The 22,661-nt window shown below is 35.7% G+C and overlaps 2 protein-coding genes across 7 annotated transcripts; both read right to left on the bottom strand.

Moving 5' to 3' along the window:
• Positions 1 to 2,591: 2,591 nt before the first annotated feature.
• LOC132266819 (probable disease resistance protein At5g66900) lies at positions 2,592 to 19,681 on the bottom strand. Of its 6 annotated transcripts, none has more exons than XR_009468722.1 (7): positions 18,888 to 19,680; positions 17,840 to 18,249; positions 17,119 to 17,480; positions 16,380 to 16,585; positions 15,407 to 16,281; positions 3,062 to 3,139; positions 2,592 to 2,943 (listed from the first exon to the last, which is right to left on the bottom strand). XR_009468722.1 is itself a non-coding variant. In XM_059767802.1 (6 exons), the coding sequence occupies exons 1-5, from the start codon at positions 19,483 to 19,485 to the stop codon at positions 15,443 to 15,445; spliced, it is 2,415 nt and encodes an 804-aa protein (XP_059623785.1). In that variant the 5' UTR covers positions 19,486 to 19,681; the 3' UTR covers positions 2,592 to 2,943; positions 15,407 to 15,442. The 6 variants fall into 6 exon arrangements, 4 of the variants coding, with proteins under 4 accessions (XP_059623785.1, XP_059623784.1, XP_059623786.1 ...); XR_009468723.1 differs by lacking the exons at positions 2,592 to 2,943; positions 3,062 to 3,139 and adding exons at positions 7,246 to 7,922; positions 8,013 to 9,014 and having other exon boundaries at positions 18,888 to 19,681; XM_059767802.1 differs by lacking the exon at positions 3,062 to 3,139 and having other exon boundaries at positions 18,888 to 19,681.
• On the bottom strand, positions 8,392 to 11,767 carry LOC132316448 (uncharacterized). The gene is made up of 3 exons (XM_059814921.1): positions 11,701 to 11,767; positions 9,289 to 9,931; positions 8,392 to 8,704 (listed from the first exon to the last, which is right to left on the bottom strand). Exons 1-3 carry the CDS (start codon positions 11,765 to 11,767, stop codon positions 8,392 to 8,394), a joined length of 1,023 nt encoding a protein of 340 aa, XP_059670904.1.
• Positions 19,682 to 22,661: the final 2,980 nt, after the last annotated feature.

The following is a 22,661-nucleotide window of genomic DNA, read 5'->3' as shown; positions in this document are numbered from 1 at the left end:
CACTTTGATTATTATTATTATTATTATTATTATTATTATTACAGTTGGTAGACGGTAAAATCACCTCATCTAATATTCCAACAAATAAGAAGTCACGTGGAATAAAAAGTCACTTTTGTAATAGCAGAAACATACTTAACGTAATTTTATTATTATTATTATTATTATTTTTCTTACGAAGTATACATACATATACATGTATACAATGTCTAATTTTGAAACCCATTTAATCTTTTTTGGTCAGTCACTAAATAGGATTGAGAATTTTTGCTCTAAGTTAAGACTTCATGTCAATCTCTAACAAATATCAAGTCTTTTGCTTGTTAATCTTAATCATAAACTATTTCATTTATTACTATTTCATTTATTTTTTTCACAAGTAATAAAACTAGAAAATAGATGGTATTTTTGGAGAAAAAATACTGAAATAAATGCATTCTTGTTTGATGTACTATTACAAGAAAGATTTATATGATTGACTTACTCTTCACAGAAAGAAAAACCCAATTCACTAAAAATCATGAGGAATTGAATAATTCGAGAAAAAATAAAATGAATAATTCTGAATCTTATGTTTCAGAAGTTTCTCTGACATTTCCCCGAAATTCAATAATTCAAGAAAAAATAAAAAGAAATAAAAACATTTGTTAGTAGAGGCCGAAACTTCCTTAATCCATGACCTGTGGAAAAGTATGACTACAACAAACCTTTTCTCTATGTTATGGCGGGGAGCCGCAATATTTGACATGTCATGCTAATATGAAACGTGAGTATGAGTTTTGTTTTATTATGTTAAAGTTTTGTTGATTTGAATTGACACGTTTATTAGTTTGTATTTAATCTGACAATTTATTTATAATTCAATTAGAGCCGTTTAATTTAACACATTGAAAAAAAACTTGTCAAGTTGATATTGATTTGAATAAAATTTTAATTAAACTTATCGTACCGATTCATCTATTAAATAGATTACACTATGTCTTATCATGAAATATTCCTATTGTGTTTACATTTATTCATATATAATTGTATCATATGTTGTATTTGTGTCTAGGATAGTTATGCCTTAACACGAGATGCCAATATGAATTATCACCTCTAAGAATGCAGCTCAATAAATGGGCTGCAACTCCAAACCAAGAGTAAATAATGAAGGGAAGTTGATTAAGGGTGTAGACTATCTCAAAGGAGAATTGGGTTTACGGATCTCCAATTAATCATTTTTTTCTCTCTCATCTAAACTAATAAAAAAGCAATGTTATTCTGAAAGCTGTCTGGTGACAAGATTATTTAATCTGAGATAATATTTTGAGATATATAAAAAATTAAATAAGTTATTTAATAAATTTTTTAATTTATTGATTAAACAAGGAGAGCTGGTTCTCTTATAGCATTACCCACTAACAAAAGTACACAAATAAGGCCAAATCTGGGACAAACAGTTAGTTGTATTTTAAAATGACAAAAATATCCTTTTTATTAAAAATAATTAAATTTTTAAAGAAAGGAAATTAAATAATGGGGAGCTTAACTTATTAAAGAGAATGACGTCATTTCGTTATAGTCCTGAGTCAATCTCTCTTGCCATTCTCTATTAAATTAAAGAACATTATGATAGAGAGCCAATGTTATTTGGTTCACGGCCGTGACATTCATGGGTGTACATAAAATATTGAAACTTAATGGAAGTGTAGGTGAAATATAATAAAAAATCAGAGGTGTTGGTGGAATTTACCTTTAAACTTTTTTTATAATTTGGTATAGGATTTGACATTTATTCTTTTTTAAAAAAACATCGCAGGTCATATTTTAGATCTCTCTGTTTGCCAAGCAAGAATCCTTTTTTTTTTTTTTTTTTCTTGCTATTTTCTTGCTGCATTTGTTTTCCAACAAGATATCATCTCTTTTTTTTCTTCCTATTCCGACGAATCCAACCGCTACCTAACAAAATATAGAGAACTCTTGTCCTGCCACTTTCACATGTAAAGTTGATTTTTTGAATATTGTTCTTAAATTTCAATGATCTTTGTTCCACAAACAATCTTATTCAACAATACGCTGACAATATCTTTGTTTTCCTTCTCTATCTTTAATTTAGGTATATATATATATATATTTTAAATGTAAAGAAATTAGCACAGTTAAGATCTTTTAGTCGCCAGAGAAAAAAAAATTTAAAAAATCAAATTAAGGTTCTGAATGATTGTTAATCTACTTCAGAAAAAAACAGTAATATAGCTTATTTCTGCCAAGAAAAAGGGAAAACAAAAAATTTCATTGCCCATCTGAACTCAAACAATGGAGTCAAAAAAAAAAATAAATAAATAAATACATCAAAACAACAACGCAAATAAACTTCTATATGAGTTGTTCTGAGATTGAGCCTATCATTTAAATTTGAGAAGATGATTCGTCATGCCCTAATCTCTACAATGGGACCACTCATCCCACCCCACCACAATTGGCATTACCAAATTCATATTCACCATCCATTGCAAAATATCGAATGATTAATTTAAAATAACTAAATCAAATCAAGCCTTACATGGATGAACATAAAGGTTTTCAAAACATTCTCAATAACAATAACAGATAAAATACGAGTCCATAATTACATTATTCCACTTAGAAACATCCCTGATAGTGCAATAAATTGTTCTTTATATTCAGAAAGTAAATCTGATACATTTCAATCAAATGCCTTACATTTTTGCTCCTTCTATTTATAGAAGTCTTTTCTTGCCCTAATAACCTCTTGGGCCTTTCTAGTCCCTAAGATAATATGCGCTTAGTCCTTCCTCAACGGGCTCCTCCTTCGCTTGGGCTGATCCCTAGGTCAAAACAGGCCTTACATGAGAAAGGATGGACTGGGAGGTTGCTGGGCTTCCTTCTTAAGTGCTGGGCTGGGCTGGGCTGGACTTGGCCCAGCAGGGTTTTATGCCCCTTCAATCCCCAACAAAAATATGTTAAATAACAAGAAAACAAACAAGTTCCTAATTACATTGTTATGAAAACACACGTCCAAAATTACATTATTCCTCACAAATCAATTTTATCTTACTAGAATCAAAGAAACAAGACTAAAGCAAGTACAACGAGCATCCGCTGAAATCTCAATCTTACTCCATTGGTGCCTTACCTAAAACATTGAAAAGAGAGTGTCACAGCCCAGCAATCATATAGCTCTCAACGAGTAAACTTGTACCATACCACAATAATAATTGTACGATATATTAATAGACATATATCATAATAATGTGGATGCATTACTAGTATAATTTACATCTTGGTTCAATATATTATGAAATAACTCTACTAACTAACTGTTAAATGAAATAAGTCTATTTTAGTCCACCCGTAATAATACATACTTATGTTCATGTCATCATGGTATAACCAGAAGGCCCAAACACATTCTATAATTCAAGCAACTTGCTGAACACATATCTTTGAACATAAAGTTAATCATGGAAGATGCATATAAATTCAATATTAACTCAAGATAATTCTTACATCTATTAAGAAATGTATAAAATATATAAGCACAACACAGATTTACTGGTCTATTACAACATGTCACTGTGCATACACATATTCATATGAGAACGTATGTAGACATATATAAATTATACTCTACTGCTCTACTCCATGTTATACCAATTTCAACCAGATTCTAATTAAATGATGTATCATGTAATCAAAGTCAATCAGCTTTATCAACCTGGGATACGAACCTATCTAATATAATTCATCTAACATGTTACACAATCGTTGATGTTATAGGTCATAGTTCCACTTGCTTGTTAGTTTCCTAAAATGGTTTCACTCTCTGGTCTCAGTAGAATTTCTCTTCCACGCTTCCTAGTTAAAGGTTCTTTTCGAAGAAAGTTATATATTTTGTCTTTTCGGGATGGTTTCACAATATATAGCCAAGGTGTGTAACTAATCGTGCAACGGTTCCAAAACATGTTTACGTGCATGAAACAGACTTCTACTCGTGTGCTACAATGATAGCTTCTACTTATGTCCTAGGTCTTTTGAGAGTTAAGCATGATAATGACTCCACTTCTATGCAAATAGATATTAGTTGCAAGCTGCATACTGTAGGATAATGCTGTGTGTTGTAATCATTCTAGTTAGATTCCAGTCAGGAACACAACCCTCAAGTTTGGATGAAACACACTAATAACTTGTATCAGCTGAGTTCAAAATAAAAAATATTTCTACAGAACTTGAAAATAAGCTTCCTAGATGAGATCCAGCATCAGGACAAGAATTACAGATTCTAACTCAAATCAGAATAGATAGACATGTCGTTGAATAAGATTGGGTATTTCGGAAATGAGTATATTATTGAACAACAAATATGATATGGTTTTACATGATACGATCAGCTACAATATTCACAATGGAGCACAAGAAATCAGAATGGCAAAGTTCTACAACATGAGGATAAAATGACAATTCTCCTAAAGCATCGGTTTTACATGACAACCTTTCAAGTGGAGTGTAAAGGAAAAAACGACTAGCACTAAAGCAAACAGTGACTATTTAAATAAAGCAAAAGACAATTTCCCATCTGCTGTGGTGGATGAAAAATAGGAGCAGGGGAGTTGGCTACTTTCGAGAGGGGTAGTAACGAGAGTAATCAAGCATGGATTCATGGTTCAGTCTAAAGCAAAGAAGAATGGTTTCAAATCAACACATCAGTCCCAAGATATGTACTTGTTGGAAATCATATTTGTAGGTTGACTCAATGATTGTGGCAGATTTATTGGGTCTTTATTATAGGCAATTGTTTAGGGATTTGATTTTTATTCTAATTTGATTTTTATTCTCTTTCCTTATTTGTAATTTTCCTCTTGTATATAATGATAGTCAGACTCTCAAATTGAGTACGTCAATTTTACTAAATTACTTTTTGGTATCAAAGTCTCAAACCTACGTCTCCCTACTCTCTCTCTCTTTCACCGCATCTTTTCATCTCTCTTTTTCTCTGTCTTGTCACAGCCCCTTCCCTTTTTCTTTCTTTTCTTCACAGATCCTCTCTTCTTCAGGCCACTGTTGCGACAGTCCTAGGGGGAGCCAATCTCCTCTAGGTTCGATCCCTGTAAAGGGTATTTCCTTAGTCTATGTCATGCACTAGGATCAGAAAACGTGTTTGCAATTTTTTGGGGCTGCCGGGATATTTGGCAGCATTTTCGGATCGGACCGCCGTGTCTCCGGCTTCTTGGTTTGATCAAAATCAGGTTTATACCTCCTTTATTTGAAATTATTGGTGATCTATTGAATTGTTCTATTTAATATTATGGCTGATTCAAGTAATAATAAAGAAACTCTCTCTTCGGCGCAACACACACTGGCTCAACGAGTTACTAGTGTACTGTTGAATGGCCGTAATTTTGGATCCTGGGCTCGTTCCCTCCGCCTTTATGTTGGTGGAAAAGGCAAATCAGGGTGGTTTTTTGGCACTGAAAAGATATTAGATATTAAAGATCCTAAATATGCTCAGTGGAATATGGATAATTGCACCATTTTAGGATGGATGTTTCATTCTTTGGAGGAACGAATTTATACTATATTCATGTTTTATGACTTTGTTCATGACTTGTGGACTGCTTTGAATCAAATGTATGCTCATTCTAGGAATAATGCTCGTATTTTTTAGTTATACCAAGGTATTGGTAAGGCCTCGTAGGAAGGCATGAATTTGTCTGTAGCTGATTACTTTGGGTATTTGAGATCTCATTGGGAGGAACTGGCTCAATATGAGCCTCTCAGTGAATTTCCTCCCGCAGCAGCCTCTCTTCTTCTCAAACGTCTTAATCGTCAGCATACCTATTAGTTTTTTATGGAATTATGCCCAGAATTTGAACCACTTAAGTCTCAGATCTTGAATGCATCACCAATGCCATCCCTGTTGGAAGCCTTTGCTACTGTTAATGGTGAAGAATGCAGGCACCGTTTAATTCAGCCCTCACTTATTCCTCTACTAGTATTTGAGCTTGCTGGGGATAGTATGGCTTTTGCAGCCAACTTTGGATCACGTACTTCTGGAGGTCAGATTATATGTCACCATTATGGAGGGGTTGGACATGTTAAGGCTCATTGGCTGCAAAAGCTATACTATCCCCAATTACTGTTTATTGATGATTATTCTCGTTGTACTTGGGTTTATTTATTGAAAAAGAAATATGATGTGCTTCTTTTATTTGCCCAGTTTCTTTAAATGATCAAAACTCAGTATAACACTGTTATCCGTAATATTCGTTCTGATAATGGACGTGAATATGTTTCGAATGAGTTCCGGACTGAACTTAATAAAAAGGATATTTTACATCAACTCACTTGCCCCTACACTCCTGAGCAAAATGGCGTGGCTAAACGCAAAAACCGTCATCTTATGTCTGTGGTCTGATGTCTTCTAAGTGGTATGCATGTGCCTAAATTCTATTGGCATATGGCTGTTCTTACAACTGCTTTTCTGATTAATCGTACTCCCAATCGAGTTTTGGGTGGTAAAGCCCCACTTCAGATTCTCCAGCCTGATTATACATTGTTTCACCTTCTACCTCGTGTTTTCGGCTGTACTTGTTTTGTTCATAACCGTAGTCCTTCTTATCATAAACTTGATGATAAATCTATTAGGTGTATTTTCTTCAGGTATTTTGCTATGTCAAAGGGTTATCGTTTTATGATCCTATAACATATGTATCATTCTCTTGATATGACATTTCATGAAACTGTTCCTTTTTATAGTACTAATTATGTGGTATAGGATTCTCTTTCTTGTGGTCTGGAGAAGGAGATCTCTCTTATTACCCATCCTATTCCTCTCTTTAAAAATCACACTGTCCTGGAATCTCCTTCTCCATCCATGCAGGGTTCCCCTCCGCCTTTGCAGGTCTACTTTTGTCGCCATCACACTCAACCTCCTCTGCCAGCATACTTATTAAAAGCCCAAGGCGCACTAAGGCGCTAGAGGTCCCTTGGAGCCTAGGTGCGAGGCGCATGGCGAGGCGCGAGCCTGAGTTATGTGAGGCACACAAGTACAATTTTAAAACAATAATTCTTAGCAAAACTAACACAATTAAACAATGAACATCCAATAATAAAAACACTAAATTAATCTAAATATATCACAATTAAACCAATAAAGCAACCAGTAAAATAGAACAATTAAACTAAGAAAGCTATTTATTCATAAGAAAGATTCAAAAGAAGCAAAGCATAAACCAATTAACCATATATTATAAATTTATACTTGATGTCTTAAGCAAAAGCTATCATTTGACTCCAAAACAGATCTATCAAAAGATACTTAGTAGCCTACCAAATCTATAAAGTATCATAGTCAATACTTAGTAGCCTACCAAATCTATAAACCAAGCAACAAAATATTAGTTTCAGTTTTGAGTTTTGACAAGGACTCCTAAAACCAAAGTTACCAAACAATCCTAAGGGACCTAAATATCATCCTCTTCACCAAACAACATAGTCTCATCATCGTCCCCATCAAAAGATTTGTAACCCTCAGCATCTTCTTCTTCTTCTGTCTCCTCAGAGTTTGCCTCGTCATCATCTATGATTCGTAGTGAAGGCGAGCATGAAGGTGTTGTCTTCTTTGTTGCCCTTGGAGCTGATCTTGATCTTAAATCATGGCTGGACTCTCCAGCCCCGGTAGCTCTAGCAACTGCACCCCATGTCAAAGAGTCATCTTCAAACACCAACTCATTTTCGGCATCTACATCTTCATCCATTACTCCAACCAACCACTCATTGCTATCATTAATATCATTTAAAAGGATGGGATCGATCCAATCACGTATGTCATATCATCGTTTTAGTGCTCTATTATACTTGATGAAAACCAAATCATTCAATCGACATTGAGTTAGCCAGTTCCTCTTCTTGCTATAAAGCTGCATTAATTCAAATAATTAATAAGTATAAGTGTATAACTGTTTATAATCTAATTTTTTATCATTGAATTACTAATACTACAAACTTACATGTTCAAATACACTCCAATTTCGTTCACACCTAGATGCGCTACATGTGAGGCTAAACACTTTAATAGCAAACTTTTGCAAATTAGGAGTTGTAGAACCATATGCAGACCACCAATCGGCTGTTATTTACATATTATTAGTAAAAAATTAACAAAATTAAAATTCAAATATACTAAAAAATGATTAATTGACTTGTTTACCTGGTGCCCTTGACTTTCTTTGTCTAACAGCAATTGATGAGCCAAATAAATCATCAGCTTTCATATATCTACTCAACTCCAAAGAAATTTTATCTTGCTCTTCAGTGGTTGGAACCAATCTTTCTATGCATTGATATAAACCACCCATCACCTTGCTCAATATTTAGATTGTTATAAAATTATTCTGGGTTCAAGAAATGCCCAACTGCATGCAAAGGGCGATGGAGTTGGATATTCCACCTAGTATCAATGATCTTAAAGATGTCCTTATACTTCTCCTCATTCCCACCAAAAGCTTTAGCTATCGCTTCTTTAGCCCTTTCCATAGCCTCGTAAATATATCCTATTGGAGGCCTTCTCTCACCATCAACCAACTTAAGTACACGAACAAGAGGGCTTGCTACTTTGAGAGAGTACACAATGCTTGTCCAAAATGTAGGCATCAACACAATCTGTGCTACATTTTTCCCTTCTATCTCTTTCGCCCATTTACTGGAGATCCATTCTTATGAAGTGAGCATCTTCCTCAAGCAATCCTTTTGATGATGGATGCTTGATAACGTGATAAATGAAGTGGTAAATCGAGTCGTTGCAGGTCTGAGCAACTCTTTATGTTCAGTATAACGCCTCATCATGTTCAACAAACCCGAACGGTTATAAATATAACCATTTAACATTATAGCTCTCTTTATGGTCCTCATTATATTTGGGATCTTAGCAATGTCCTCCAACATCAGGTCCACACAATGTGCAGCACAAGGTGACCAATACAAATGTCGGTGCCTTCCCTCCAACATTCTCCCTATTGTAAAGAAAGAAAATATGGATTAATAGAAGGCTAGAAGCAATAAACCTAAAATTTCCACATCAAGTACATATTTAAATTTATACCTGCCACAACATTAGAAGAGGCACTATCAGTGACTACTTGAATCACATTTTATGCTCTAATTTGCTGCACGAACTTGTTAAGCAAGTCAAACATTTTTTCATCGGTCTTTGAATAAGAGGAAGCATTAACAGATTGAATGAACATTGTCCCTTTAGGACAATTCACCAGAAAATTAATCAAACACCTGTGTCTTTTATCCTCCCATCCATCTGCCATAATTGTGCATCCGTATTTTGCCCATTCCTCTTTATGATCCCGCATTAAATTGTCTGTATGCTCCAGTTTTTTCTTGAGGAGGGGAACTCTCACCTCATGATAAGAAGAAGGTTTCATTCCTGGACTATGTTGGCCAATAGCTTCAACAACTGGTGCAAAACTATCATAATTAAGGGCATTGAATGATATCCCAGCATCATACATCCATCTTGCAAACCGTTGACATGCTCGGTTTCTAAGTTCTTTCTTGCAAGCATTATCAATTGTTGTTTGCTTACTCTTGTCATTTTTTCTATTTTGCACAACTACTTCCGGAGGAGGGGTGAAGTACAAATCAATAGGACCTTTCTGTTTTTGCTTTTTTGATTGAATATTACTGCTTCCAGTTCCACTTGCCACTCTTTTACCTTTAACATCAATGATTGTTACATCATCCTCATCTTGATCATCCATGTCATCAAAATCAGACAACAAATTTGTGTGTTCCTTTTCTTCTTTCTTCTTGCTCGTGTATTCTCTAATCTCTTCTTTCACATGTTCAGGGCACTTTTTACATGCTTGTACATTTCTATATCCCCCTACAATGTGTTGCTTAGCCCTATAAATACCTCCTTTCATAACTTTTTCACAAAAATTACACGTTATTGCATTCCTATCTTGTGGGTTTTGCAGGTGACAATAATTCCAACCTAGATCCTTTGACATTTTTCCTATCTATTTACAACGAGAAATAGAATGAAGTCAATGGACCAAGTTAAATTCAGCAACAAGCATTCACCAAACAAGCATTCAGGCAATGCAGCAAACAACATTCAGGCACAAACATTCAAAATTTAAATAATCTAGCAAATTCCAGCAAATAGCATGCAGCAAATTTCAGCAAATTGCATTCAAAAGAAGCTAAGAAGGGAGAAAAAAATGAGAGATAGAGATCCGAAAAAAATGAGAAGCAGAGATTGAAATAATAATAAAGAGATAAAGTAGATGAAGAAAAGAAAGAAAGAAAGCAAACACAGAGGAGTAGAAACTGATGATAGATATATATATACAGGGTAATGTTATATAACTTATATACATAATTATATAGAATTAATTGCGTGCTAAGGAGTCCAATTTTAGTCCAATTTTCTTTTACCATTGGCATGATCAGCGGCTAGACGAAGGGCATATATTTAGTCCATCATAGCACATCAGCATTTTAGGCTAGAGAGAAGGCTCAGAAAGGAGGAAAAAAAAAAATTACAAACACGAAGAAAAACAGAGACCCAGAAAAAAATAAAATAAAATAAATCAGATGAGAGAGAGAAGAGGAGAGGAGAAGAGAAGAGAAGAGGAGGAGGAGGAAAAAAAAAAAAAGCAGAGTACTGGAGTAGACTGTAGATGAAGGGAAAAAAAAAATTGAAGGGCATATATTTAGTCCATCATAGCACATCAGCATTTTAGGCTAGAGAGAAGACTCAAAAAAGAGGCAAAAAAAAAAAAATTACAGACACGAAGAAAAACAGAGACCCAGAAAAAAATAAAAATAAAAAATAAAATAAACTAGATGAGAGAGAGAAGAGGAGAGGAGAGGAGAGGAGAAGAGAAGAGAAGAGGAGGAGGAGGGCAAAAAAAAAAAAAATAGAGTACTGGAGTAGACTATGGATGAAGGGAAAAAAAAAAAAAAAAAAAAAAAATTAAAGGCCAGTTTGGCCGGAGAGAAGACAGAGAAAGGAGTAATCTGAAACTAGTAAATGAGGGGGGAAAAAAAATAGAGCCCCTAAACAGAGCTTGAAGAAAAAGAAAGAAAAACAGGGACCCAGAAAGAAGAAAAAAAAAATTGAGAAAGAAGAAAAATAGGAGAGCCAGAAAAAAGAAAAAAAAAAAAAACAGATGAGAGAGAGAAGAGGAGAAGAGAAAAGAAGAGGAGGAGGAAGAAAAAAAACTTAAATGAAATTACTGACCTAGGTTGTGGCATCGTCAGAGCAACAGATTCAGATTCCAGATTCCTCTCTTCTCTTCTTTTCTCTTCTCTTTTCTTTTCTTTTTTTCTTTCTTTCTCTCTATTCTCTTTCCCACTTTTGCCTTGTTGACTTTCCCACTCCATCATCACGTTTCTTCTGCAGATTTTTATTGATTGGATATGTTGCCTCACAAGATGACAAAATTCCAATTTTTACTTTTAAGTTTCCAAAGCTATATTTATATACTAAATATAATAATATAAACTATAATCAGTCAAACACAAAATATATGCTGCATAATACATGAGGCGTGCCCTCATACAACCTTCAAGGCGCAGCCCAGGCGCGTGCCTAGTGGAGGTCGCTGCGCCTGGGCTATTGTGAGGCGCAGTTGCTGCGTTGCGCCCAGGCGCGCGCCAAGGCGCGCTTTTGACAACCATGCTTGCCAGAATCATCTTCAGAACCAGGTCCAGGTAACTCTCCTTCTCCTGTGGCTCCTACCATTCCTGAACATACATCCCGTTATCCTACCCGTGATCGTCACCCTCCTAATTGGCATGGTTTCTCTAGTAACACTAACCACCCTATTTCCCAATATGTCTCCTATGATGGTCTTTCAGGTGCATATAATCCTTCCTGGGCAAGATTGGGACCGTTTCTATTCCTTGATCAGTGTCAGAGGCCCTCCAGGATCCCAATTGAGTGTCTGCCATGACAACAGAAATGAATGCTTTACAGTGTAATAATACATAGGAACTTGTTGCTTTACCTACTGGGGAGAAAACGGTTGGCTGCAAATGGGTCTTTACTGTGAAGTACTTAGCCGATGGTTCTATTGATCGGTATAAGGCTCGGTTTGTGGCAAAAGGCTTTACTCAAATTCTGGGCAAAGACTTTGGTGCTACCTTTGCTCCTGTGGCAAAGTTGACGTCTGTGCGACTGCTTATCACCTTGTCTGCTGCCCATTCTAGGCCTCTGCATCAGTTAGATGTCAAGAATGCATTTCTTAATGGAGATTTACTTGAGACTATATATATGGATCCACCCCCTAGATTTCGGGCTGAGGGGGAGTATGCTGGGAAAGTCTGTTGGCTGCAGAAGTCTCTTTATGGTCTAAAGCAATCTCCTAGAGCTTGGTTTAGTCATTTCAACGATGTTGTTCTATCCATGGGCTTTGTACGCTGCCACTTAGACCATACTTGCTTTATTCGACGTCGCTATGATAGTCGCTGCATTATGTTATTAGTATATGTGGATGATATCATTGTCACAGGTGATAATGCTTTAGGGATTGCTCAGGCGAAACTTCATTTTCAAAAGTCCTTTGATGTGAAGGACTTAGGCTCCCTTCGATATTTTCTTGGAATTAAGGTTGTTAGATCCCGTCATGGAATTTCCTTATCTCAAATAAATACGTTTTGGATCTTCAAGACACTAGCATGCTTGGGTGTCGACCCGCTTCCACTCCTATGGAGCCCAATCTTAAACTCTCTGTTGAGTCGGGGGAATTACTTCCAGATCCGTCCGTGTATCAACGTTTGGTAGGTCGTCTTATCTACTTAACTAACACAAGGCCCGATTTGACATTTGTTGTTAGTGTGGTTAGTTAATTCACGCATGCCCTCGCATAGATCATATGGATGAAGTCTATCATATTTTGAGGTATCTTAAGTCGTGCACTGGCCTAAGTTAGTTCTATGCCTCAGGAAATCAGTCTGGACTCTCATGCTTTACTGATGCAGACTATGTTGGATGTAAGACAGATAAACGTTCTACCTCTGGCTTTTGTACTTTCTATGATAATCATCTCATATTGTGGAAAAGTAAGAAGCCAGCTATCGTCTCCAGATCCTCTAATGAAGTTGAATACCAAGATACTTGTGAGCTCCTTTGGCTTCAATCAATTTTGGGAGAGTTGGGTCTTGTAGAGAAAGGTTCTTCAAGGCTATTTTGTGACAATAAATCAGCCATTATGCTTGCTTCCGATTCTGTCTTACATGAAAGGTCGAAACATATTGAAGGAGACACTCACTTCATTCGAGAGAAGGTTCGATCAGGTATCATTAATCCTATTTTTGTTCCCTTTTCATAACAGACTGCAGATGTGTTCACAAAGTCTGTTTGGCATTTTCTTCTCCAGTCTTCCATAGTCAAGCTGGGCTTAGTCAACATATTTGCTCCAACTTGAAGGGGAGTGTTGGAAATCATATCTATAAGTTGACTCAATGATTGTGACAGATTTATTGGGTCTTCATTATAGGCTAATGTTTAGGCTTTTGTTTAAGGATTTAATTTTTATTCTGATTTGATTTTTATTCTCTTTCCCATATTTATAATTTTCCTCTCATATATAATGATAGTCAGGCTCTCAAATTGAGTACATCAATTTTACCAAATTACTTTTGTACAAATAATCTGAAAATATTTGCATAGTTTTATCCTCTAAATTTCAAATTAAGAAGCTAAGAATTTGATGGTGGTGCTGTCCAAGAAAACCACATGAAAGATGTACAATAATACTTATAATGTAATTCACGAGATAGCTCATGTTCAGGGCCAGCTCCACCCTTAGACGATTTATTCGGTCGCCTAAGGCCCCAAACCAATAGGAAGGCCTCAAATTTTTTTTTATTTGTTTATATTATAAGCTTCCTAAAATTTTTATTTCCTTCCTATTATCAAACTCTAGCCAATAGAAAGGCCCAATAATTTTTATTTCCTTATATTATAACCTTTCAATTTTTTTTATTTGTTTATATTATAACATTTAAAATTTTTATTTTCTTCCCATTATTAAACTATACCGAATGGAAAGCCCCAAAAATTTTTATTTTCTCATATGGACAATACTTAGGTCTTCATGTACACCATCCTCACGGCTGATGTGAATTAATAAAAAATAGATACTTATCTTTAATTATCAAATCAGATATGGTGGGGTGCATCTTTATTTACCAAATTAGATATGGTAGGTAAATATACCATCACTGATTTGGTAATGAAAAAAGACATGTCCATTTTTTATTGGTCCACATCAACAGTGAGGCGTGACCAAAAGAGATTTAATAGTGGGCCCAAAAAATTTCTATCTTTATCCCACCCTTTTTTTTTCCCCTTTCTCCTCCTTATTCACATTTTTTTTCCCCTGGTATTTGTAAAACTTCCCATATTCTTCTTTTAACTTTTATCTTCTTTGTTTTTTTTTTTTTTTTTTACTTCTTTTTTCTTACATATTTTTCCTCCTTTTTCATTAAATTTAAGTATAAATTGTATAACTCTAAGATCAATTATGTGACAAGAAAAATTAATTGGATTGACTATATATTAGATATTAAAAGGTCACTATTATATTTTTTGCCTCAAATTATATTGAGCCGCCCTGCTCACGTTGTATCTACTACTTTCTAAATGAAAGATTGAGGATTCAAACCTTGTTAAGGTTATTGTGAATGTATTTGTGACTTGGGTGTATGACTAATTTACCCATAAAAATAAAATAATAATAACAACAACAATAATAATACTTCAGCAGCTGTTCAAATCCCACTAGTTATCCACAACAAAGTAACAGATGCCCAAGCAGACTACATTGCCAAAATTCATTTTTAAAACCTAAGGAGGCATAAACAGTGTTACACAAGTCCACTTATCATTAACTTATCGTAACTAACATGTGTGGGCAGCATCAAGGAAATCACGCAATGATAAGAAGCGATAGTGTTGCTCAACAGGCAAACAGAGGTAGTGAGCAGTGTTTCAGTTTGAATTTTATCAGTGCAGTTAAAGTGAAAGTGGAGGCGGAAGCGGAAGCGGCAAAGTTGCCCAAATGGGGTGGATCTGGCAAAGGCACAATCATATTATTGTGGGTTGAATGTCAGCTGTCAAATGGCAATGGTGGTAGTAGTGGGATGTCACAATTTGGTGAGGGTTGACGGAAGTGGCGCTGCTGTGAAAAGTGGCAACTAGTAATTACTTGGATCAAAACTGTGGCAGTGGCAAAAACCATAATTGTAGCAAATGTTATGTTCTAATTGCATTGAATGTCTTGTAAGTGGCAGTAGAATGGGTTGTATCTATATTTTTTTTCCATCTGTATTTCGTCTCAGAAGAAGAAAACAAAAACAAATAAAGTTATAAGCATACCTGAGGTTCTACACCATTTTCTCACACTAAGGTTTCTCAATGGTAGAGACCGGAAAGCCAGTTTAGATTTTTGTCTTCTTTAAGAACAGTTATCCTTGCATTGTTGAGATGAATCTTAAAAGGTTCCCAGAGATTGACAGTCTCTTCATCGCATATCACATCCTTTAAATCCCCAAGATCCTTTACTGATGGTGGCAACTGATGCATTTCACAACCTCTCATGTTGAGCGTTTCCAGACCACGCAGCTCACCTATCCGTATTGGCAATTCACTGATGTTTAGGCAGTCAGATATGTCAAGGATCCTTAATTTATGGAGGCTTACAACTGACTCTGGCAAACCCTTTAGTCCTGTACAAGAATGAAGCCTCAGCACTTCTAAATTTGTTAGCCTTCCAAGTCTTTCGGGAAGTGCATCCAGACCATGACATTTAGTGATGCTGAGCTTCTTAAGGCAGATAATATCACAGAGCCTATCAGGAAGTTCCACTAGATCACTGCAACAGTGAATGTTAATCTCTACAAGATTTGGGAACATATGGGCAAACTCGAAGGTACAGTTCTTAAAGGTCTCCCCAATTTGACACATAATCAAGGAAATCTTCCGCAAATTCGTCAACTGTAATGTGGTTTCACTAAGGAAAGAAATTGAAACATGCTCTAGTCTGATTCTCTTTAGACTGGATAAAAAACCAAGTAGCTGAAAGTTGCTTAGTTCAGCTGGGCAGAAACCATAATTTGTGATGATGAGAACCTTCAGTTGATCCATTTTCTCCATGAATTTGGGCAGGCTGTAGTTCCTTGTCCGGAAGTTCAATATTAAAACTTCAACTTCAGGTGGTAGCATGCTGCCCCACCTTGAGGAGAATGTTTCATCTGCAAGCAATATTGCACACATTGTGAATTGGGGAGAAAAAGAAATAAATACAATATTGTCTGAGGGGTTTCAAATTGAAAACATAAGAGAATCAAACCTGTAGAGATAGACAAGAGGCGGGCATGAAACGGTTGTATTGGTTCAACAAACCACTCGGGGAAGTCATATCCTCTTATGTCCATAATTAATCTTTGCCTCTGTTCTATGGGCTCTCGGCTGCTCAGGTGGATAGCCAGCTCTCTGAGCAGATCATGCTGCATGACAAAATGCTCATTCAACCCATCAATCTCATTTGCATCTTCCCTGTGAATAAGCTAGTAAAACAGATACCTTGTGAATAAATTCAATTTTTAGGTATGCAGTAATAGCAAATATCGTAGTGCCATTCCTACTCCAGTTTGGGAAAAACTAATAAATAATAATAATAATATGTTGATTGCTAGCATGTCAAATGAGCCAAGGACAGCAAGTTGAACTATAAAGTAAGACCACGGGTTCAAGTAGCTCCATTGGCCAGGCTAGACGGAGCAGACGTATACAGACCTGCTGCCCTCTCTTCTCAACCAAGTCCTTGCCATTAATTGTTCCACAAGAACGGCCATAGAGACCCTGTAAATCCGTTATTCTAGAAAGATCTTTCACTTAAAGGGATGACCAAAGCCTTTTTGTTAACCTTTAGAATACATGTAAAGATTGCTGACAGGGATGGGTTTGCATGCTTAGGGGAAAGCAGCCAAATTGTGCAAATAACACAAAATGTTAGTTTAGGACTATTTCCACTACATCCCTTCCAACATCTAGATAAATGGGAATTACAATAGATAAATGGGGATTACCTTGTAAACACGCGATTAACCAAATTTCGGGAGGCTAGTTTGTGGATGTTTGCAACGGCATGTATGCCGCCTTCATCCAGGTTGTACAGTTCCACCCATATATCCATAAGAGTCATGGCAGGGATCCTTTGATCTTCAGGAAATGAACCTAGGTCCATGAAACACTCCTTGATAGAATACCTATTGTCCAAGGCATCTATGCTAGTTTTGAGACGAGTAAGCAGAACATTGTTGGAATCTAAAACAGATTGTCCTTCAGACCATTGCTCCAGTGTATCTCTCCAGATCACCTCCGGTTCTCCACAGAGTGATTTACCAACCACTATAAGGGCAAGCGGGAATCTCCTACAGCCTCTCACTATCTTCAATTTGATGTGGCAAACTAAATCAGTTTCAGTTTTTTGCAACAAAAACAAAGTAATGTGTAATTGCAGATAAGTAAATACAAGCTCTACTTCTTGATATTCACTTAAGTGGATGGAACTAATGCAGATTTGCAGACAAGTAACAAAAGGCTCTACTTCTTGATCTACAATTAATTGAATTTAACCAATGACAGTTGCAGAAAAGGAAAATACTTTTAGATCAGTTTGTGTGTAAAAATTGGCGATACAATAGTAAAACATGCAAGCATAACTGCACATCTATATGTGCAAACATCTGATTTTAACAGATGAATAACAACCAAAATAATAAATAAATACGAGTGTCTGTATTCTACCTTGTGGACAAGATCCTCTGGCACGCTCATGCTCCCACCTTGCGGAAATGCTGAGTGACGAAAAAGAGCCATGGCATCTTGATCACTCAATAGTTCCAATTTATATGTAGAATTAAATCCTGGAAATTCAGATCTTGATGTAACCAATATTTTGTATCCTGGTATTTGGAACTTGAAGTTATGAATAAGGGATTCTGATTCAGTCCACACATCATCCAAGACCAACAATATGGGACTTGATTGTATAGTTTGTATTTGCTTCAGCAAGATCTCTAGTTGGTTGAGAGCATCATCATCGTTTTGAAACTCGGGCACTGTATCAGACTTATGTCGAAACATATTCTGAACAATGACCCTGAGGATGGGTGTCTTCGAAACCGTGACAAAGAAAATATTGTCCATAAATTTCTCTGTCAAAAGAAGGCACTGTAAAATCGGCTAGAAGGACGAAGTAAAACATCATTATAAGTTTAGAAATTTCATACATAAAAGTTCTGCACCAAAGCTTGGGAAGTCTGTCAACAACTGTATCTTTTGCAGTTAAAATTTGATTTTAAGAAAAAAAGAAACGACCAGTTCATGGTGAATCAGACAAGTATGGCCCCTGCAGAAATTATATAACCACTTAATTCGAATCAATGTTGCTAAACTTTAGAAGAATTTATTTTCATTCATGACATAGATAAATTTAGCTAGCACGGCTCAATTTGATACAGGCACGTCAAAGCATTTGCCAGTTTGAAAACTATTAGGTCTCATTAGCACTGAGAGATCTAAAATGAACGGATTCAAGTTTAATTTTTTTTTTTTTTTTTTTTAAGGAGTATAACTTAAATTTAGATTTAATCATTTAGAGTAAGCCTCCAACAAGATCCATATACCAATTTTGAGAGCTTTACAAGTGTGGATATCAAATTCTTTATATATTCCCTACCACTAATCTAAAATCAACTCCCTTTCATCAAAATCTACCACTGGTTCCTAATGCACATGAAATTCACCAAATTAAATTAGACACAAAACAAAGAGACAATCTTTACATTGATACCTTTGATTTGAACATCATGACAGAGCATTTTCGCCAACGTAGTCTTCCCACATCCTCCAGGAGCCGAAAGCACAATCACCTGTCCATCATCTCGTAGCAATCTCGTCTTCAATTCTTGAAGAGGCTCTTCCAATCCAACAATAAATTCTGGAACTCCTGGAGCTCCACATGAACCTACAAACGAATACATTCTATCCAATTTCTCATCAATTTTATTCACTGTCACAAGCATCTTCTTGCTGTCTCTTGCCTGCACAACTTGCATACCGGTCTCAAAGAAGTCCCTGAGCTTATCATCCAATTTTTGGAGCTTCGTTGAGTGGGAAACCTTCGCGAAGCAATTCCACCACTGGATTTTCGAGCACTTGTGGACCAGCTCCTCGGCCTCTATCAACCAGTCGGTCAACATTTTCATTTCTGCCTCCGGATTGTTCAATACTCTGTCCAAACTCACAATTTCACGTACAGTTGGTTCAATTGATCTCAGTCTAGATTCGAGTTTCTTGAGGATGGACTTGAAGTAGATGGTTTTGTCTTTAAAATCAAGAACAGCTTTCAGTAATCTATCAAATACTACTCCCAAAGCAACATCCGCCATCTGCAGGGAAAGAAAAAACCAAATTCGATCACTGAAAATCAAGAGGAATTGAATTGGGTTTCCTAATCTTGTGTTTTTGTTTTTGATTGTCTACTCTTTAGTAAAGTTGGGGTGTGAACTCTGTGAGAGCAAAATATATAATGAAAATTCTTGGAAAACACACAGCAAAAATGAAAAAAAGGAATCTAAAGACTTTGATTTGTATCAGTCAATAAAGCAAGCCTTGCTCTGTGAAATGGGGTCAAAACTTCCAACGTTGACGTTGACCTCTCGTCAATGCCACAAACAGTTATTGTGAATAGGTAAAGTGCACTAAACTCCTCAAATTATGATCCAATTGCAATAAATCCCTCTAATATAAAATTCCTTAAACTATTATTTTGTCACACTTAGGGGCATGTCATCAATGGGCCGTTTGTTTGGCTTCCGACGCATTACCTATTCTTCGATTTCTCATCTGTTCAATGAAGGTAGCATGATTCTTATGAGAATTTTCAACATCTTTTCTGTTGAATAATATATGAACAGTACCAGTAAAAGTTAACAGAAAAAGAAAATGGCCTTTTAACCTTTAAATTGAATGGCGTCGTTGGAAGTCGTATCTGACTTCAATTGCTGATGTGGCAAATACACTCTTAATGTCCAATAGAAACATGACAACATATTAATATATTTGCTAAACCGGGCATGAGCTAGGCTCACCCAAACCATCCGGTCCATCACAACAGCGAGTAAACCAAACCCATCAATATGGTCAACAACCCCTCACCACCAGACCATTTCTCCGTAACCCCTCCTCTGCCTTCACCTTCACTCATATTTCAAATTCCACCAATTCTAATTCCAATGCTACAATTTCATGCAGCCGAACACACCCCCAATCTATCACCAAATTAAATTAGAGATAAAACAAAGGGATGATACCTTTAATTTCAGCATCATGACAAAGCATGTATTAGGCGCTGAATGCTATACATTTTAACCCCTTAACTTGCATGTTTTATTCTCCTAGTAGTAGTTTTATTTGTGATTTTACATTATTTTATTGTTTTTATTTATTTCAAGGCTTTAATGAAAATATCAGTCAAGACCAGTGATTTCGGGCATTAAAAGATGATATCCAAGAGGTTAGAAGACCACATCCATAGGAAAGAGCAGTGATGAACATCCGAGTCTAATTAGACTTAGAAAAGAGTCCAAGAGAAGCCACAAGTTGATGAGAATGGAAAGAAGAAGAAAATGAAGAATCATTCTCCAACTAGGAAACTTTCTCCAAAATTGGTAACTTGAGTTTTGGTAATCCGTCTATATCTCTCTCCTCGAGTGTCAAAACAACTAAATTCACGCAACAATTGAAAGGAAATTTGAAGAGCTATAATTTTGTATTTCACGAGGATTTCATAAAACATATATTTACCTTGTCAAAACTGGGTTGGAAGTCTGTACGAATTTTGGAATCCTTGTTTGACAAAATTTCCATATATGTCTTCTATATGAAAAATGGAACTTTGGGGCTGATATTCTATTATTTAAAGGGAGTTTTCTACCTCATTAGGGGCATCATACAGAGGAGCTTGAGGCTGAGACCAGAGGAGAAGCATTCAGAAGAAAGAAGGGATCAATCTATGGCGGTGAAGTTGTCTTCATCAACCATGAAGAAGACCATTCCAATTATGCTTAGCTAAAAGCTTTTGTTAGGGATGTAATGTAGCCCTAGCTTAGCACCGCTGGTTTTATTGTATTTATTTATTAGAGACAATTATTTTCATGCATGATTGTGTAACATATAGGACTTTTAATTAACTTTATTTTAAAGTTTTAATTCAATTACAAAGTATTTTTTTTATCTTGTCTTAGATATTTAAATCTTGTTATTGAACACAACTCATTCACTTCTTGTGGTTGTGAATGAGATGGTTATACAATGATTTTTCACTAAATATAATATTAGGGATTCGATGGATTGTGCCTAGAGAAGATAGACCATACTACACCATAGAGTAAAGTAGTTAGGTAAATGGTTTATTCTAATCGAAGATAGCCCATGCTTAGCTTTAATTTATATTATCTTCTAGTTGAATTAATATGTGCTTGTAAGCATAATTAATTCCTTATGCATGTTTTATATATATCTCCAATAAATTAATGCAATTGACTGGTGATGCGACGTTTGTAGTGAAGTCATGTCCCTAGTTCTCTCTCTCTTATTTTCTCCTAGAGCCGAAAGCATAACCACCTTTGTATCTTCTTTTTTTAGGTCCTTTCGCAACATCATGTGAGATATAATTTTTGTAATTGGCAAATTTCGATGTCAAAATAAGTCTGATCGAGTTGTAATTTCAAGTTACTATATCAAGATTGAGAACGGCTACGGAATTGGAAGGTTGTCCATACACAGATCTACGAAACAAGAAAGAACAACACTTTAGGAAGTTGTTTCCCACTTAGGACACTATACATATATGGTATATTCTTCAAGTTTCCAAAAACAGAGTTTTTCCAAATTGGTTTTCAACATTTCTTTAAAATTCTGTCAAGTGGGAACCGGTACCAAGTTTGGGAACCGGTTCAAGAACCTTAGCTTCGAGGAATTCATTTTGTTCTTTAATAACCGGTTCCAAATGTGGTTACTGGTACCAAGTGCCGATATAGTTTAGGATTCCGATTTCTTGTTCTTTCTCAAACTTCCTAGTTGGTTTAGAATAATACCAAAAGTCCTATGCACGAAATTTCCTTTTCTTATGCATGTTTAGGTCTTTGAATATTCAATAAAAACCTTATTTTCATTTAGGTTTGTACGAATTTTGCAATACAACTTTATAATTCTTAAAAGCCTTAGAGAGATATTTTTACAGAAAATCAAAGTTGATTTTTCTATCTTTCTTTCTAGAACACACACATAAACACAAGAGTGAGTTTAGAGTTTTTTTTTAATTCATGATCGTGATTGAAGTCTTGCATCTATAACGATCAGAAAAATAGATCTATTACTTCTTCTACAAATCCAGATCTTAAAGAACGGATGTGAAGCGATCACACTTTGAAAGGGTCAAAACATTCGAGGAGTGTAGTTTGATCTACCAGCAATCCTTCTACAGAGATCAAGAATAAGCCTAAGGTCACGTATTGTTGGACGGGACGTCGCAAAACCAAAGAATTATCAGCTATTGGTGTTT

The sequence above is a fragment of the Cornus florida genome, unplaced genomic scaffold (genome assembly GCF_030987335.1).
Source record: "Cornus florida cultivar Cherokee Brave unplaced genomic scaffold, ASM3098733v1 CherokeeBrave_3.0.0_Hap2_Chr07, whole genome shotgun sequence".
Classification (NCBI taxonomy): Eukaryota; Viridiplantae; Streptophyta; class Magnoliopsida; order Cornales; family Cornaceae; genus Cornus; species Cornus florida.
Note: the sequence above shows the minus strand (reverse complement) of the source record. Positions and strands in the feature narration are given on the sequence as shown.

Bases quoted from the DNA above. Each gene is read 5' to 3' on its own strand.
- LOC132316448 (XM_059814921.1), bottom strand. From the start codon at position 11,767: ATGGTAGGAGCCACAGGAGAAGGAGAGTTACCTGGACCTGGTTCTGAA. The intron at 9,932-11,700 runs GTTGTCAAAAGC...AAGTTATGAAAG, and splicing joins AGATGATTCTGGCAAGCATG to GAGGTATTTATAGGGCTAAG. The intron at 8,705-9,288 runs GTGTTTGATTAA...ATGGATCTCCAG, and splicing joins TGGGAGGATAAAAGACACAG to TAAATGGGCGAAAGAGATAG.
- LOC132266819 (XM_059767802.1), bottom strand. From the start codon at position 19,485: ATGGCGGATGTTGCTTTGGGAGTAGTATTTGATAGATTACTGAAAGCT. The intron at 17,481-17,839 runs GTAGAATACAGA...ATCAAATTGAAG, and splicing joins CAGAGGATCTTGTCCACAAG to ATAGTGAGAGGCTGTAGGAG. The intron at 16,282-16,379 runs GTTTGATTCTCT...TATTGCTTGCAG, and splicing joins CCTCTTGTCTATCTCTACAG to ATGAAACATTCTCCTCAAGG.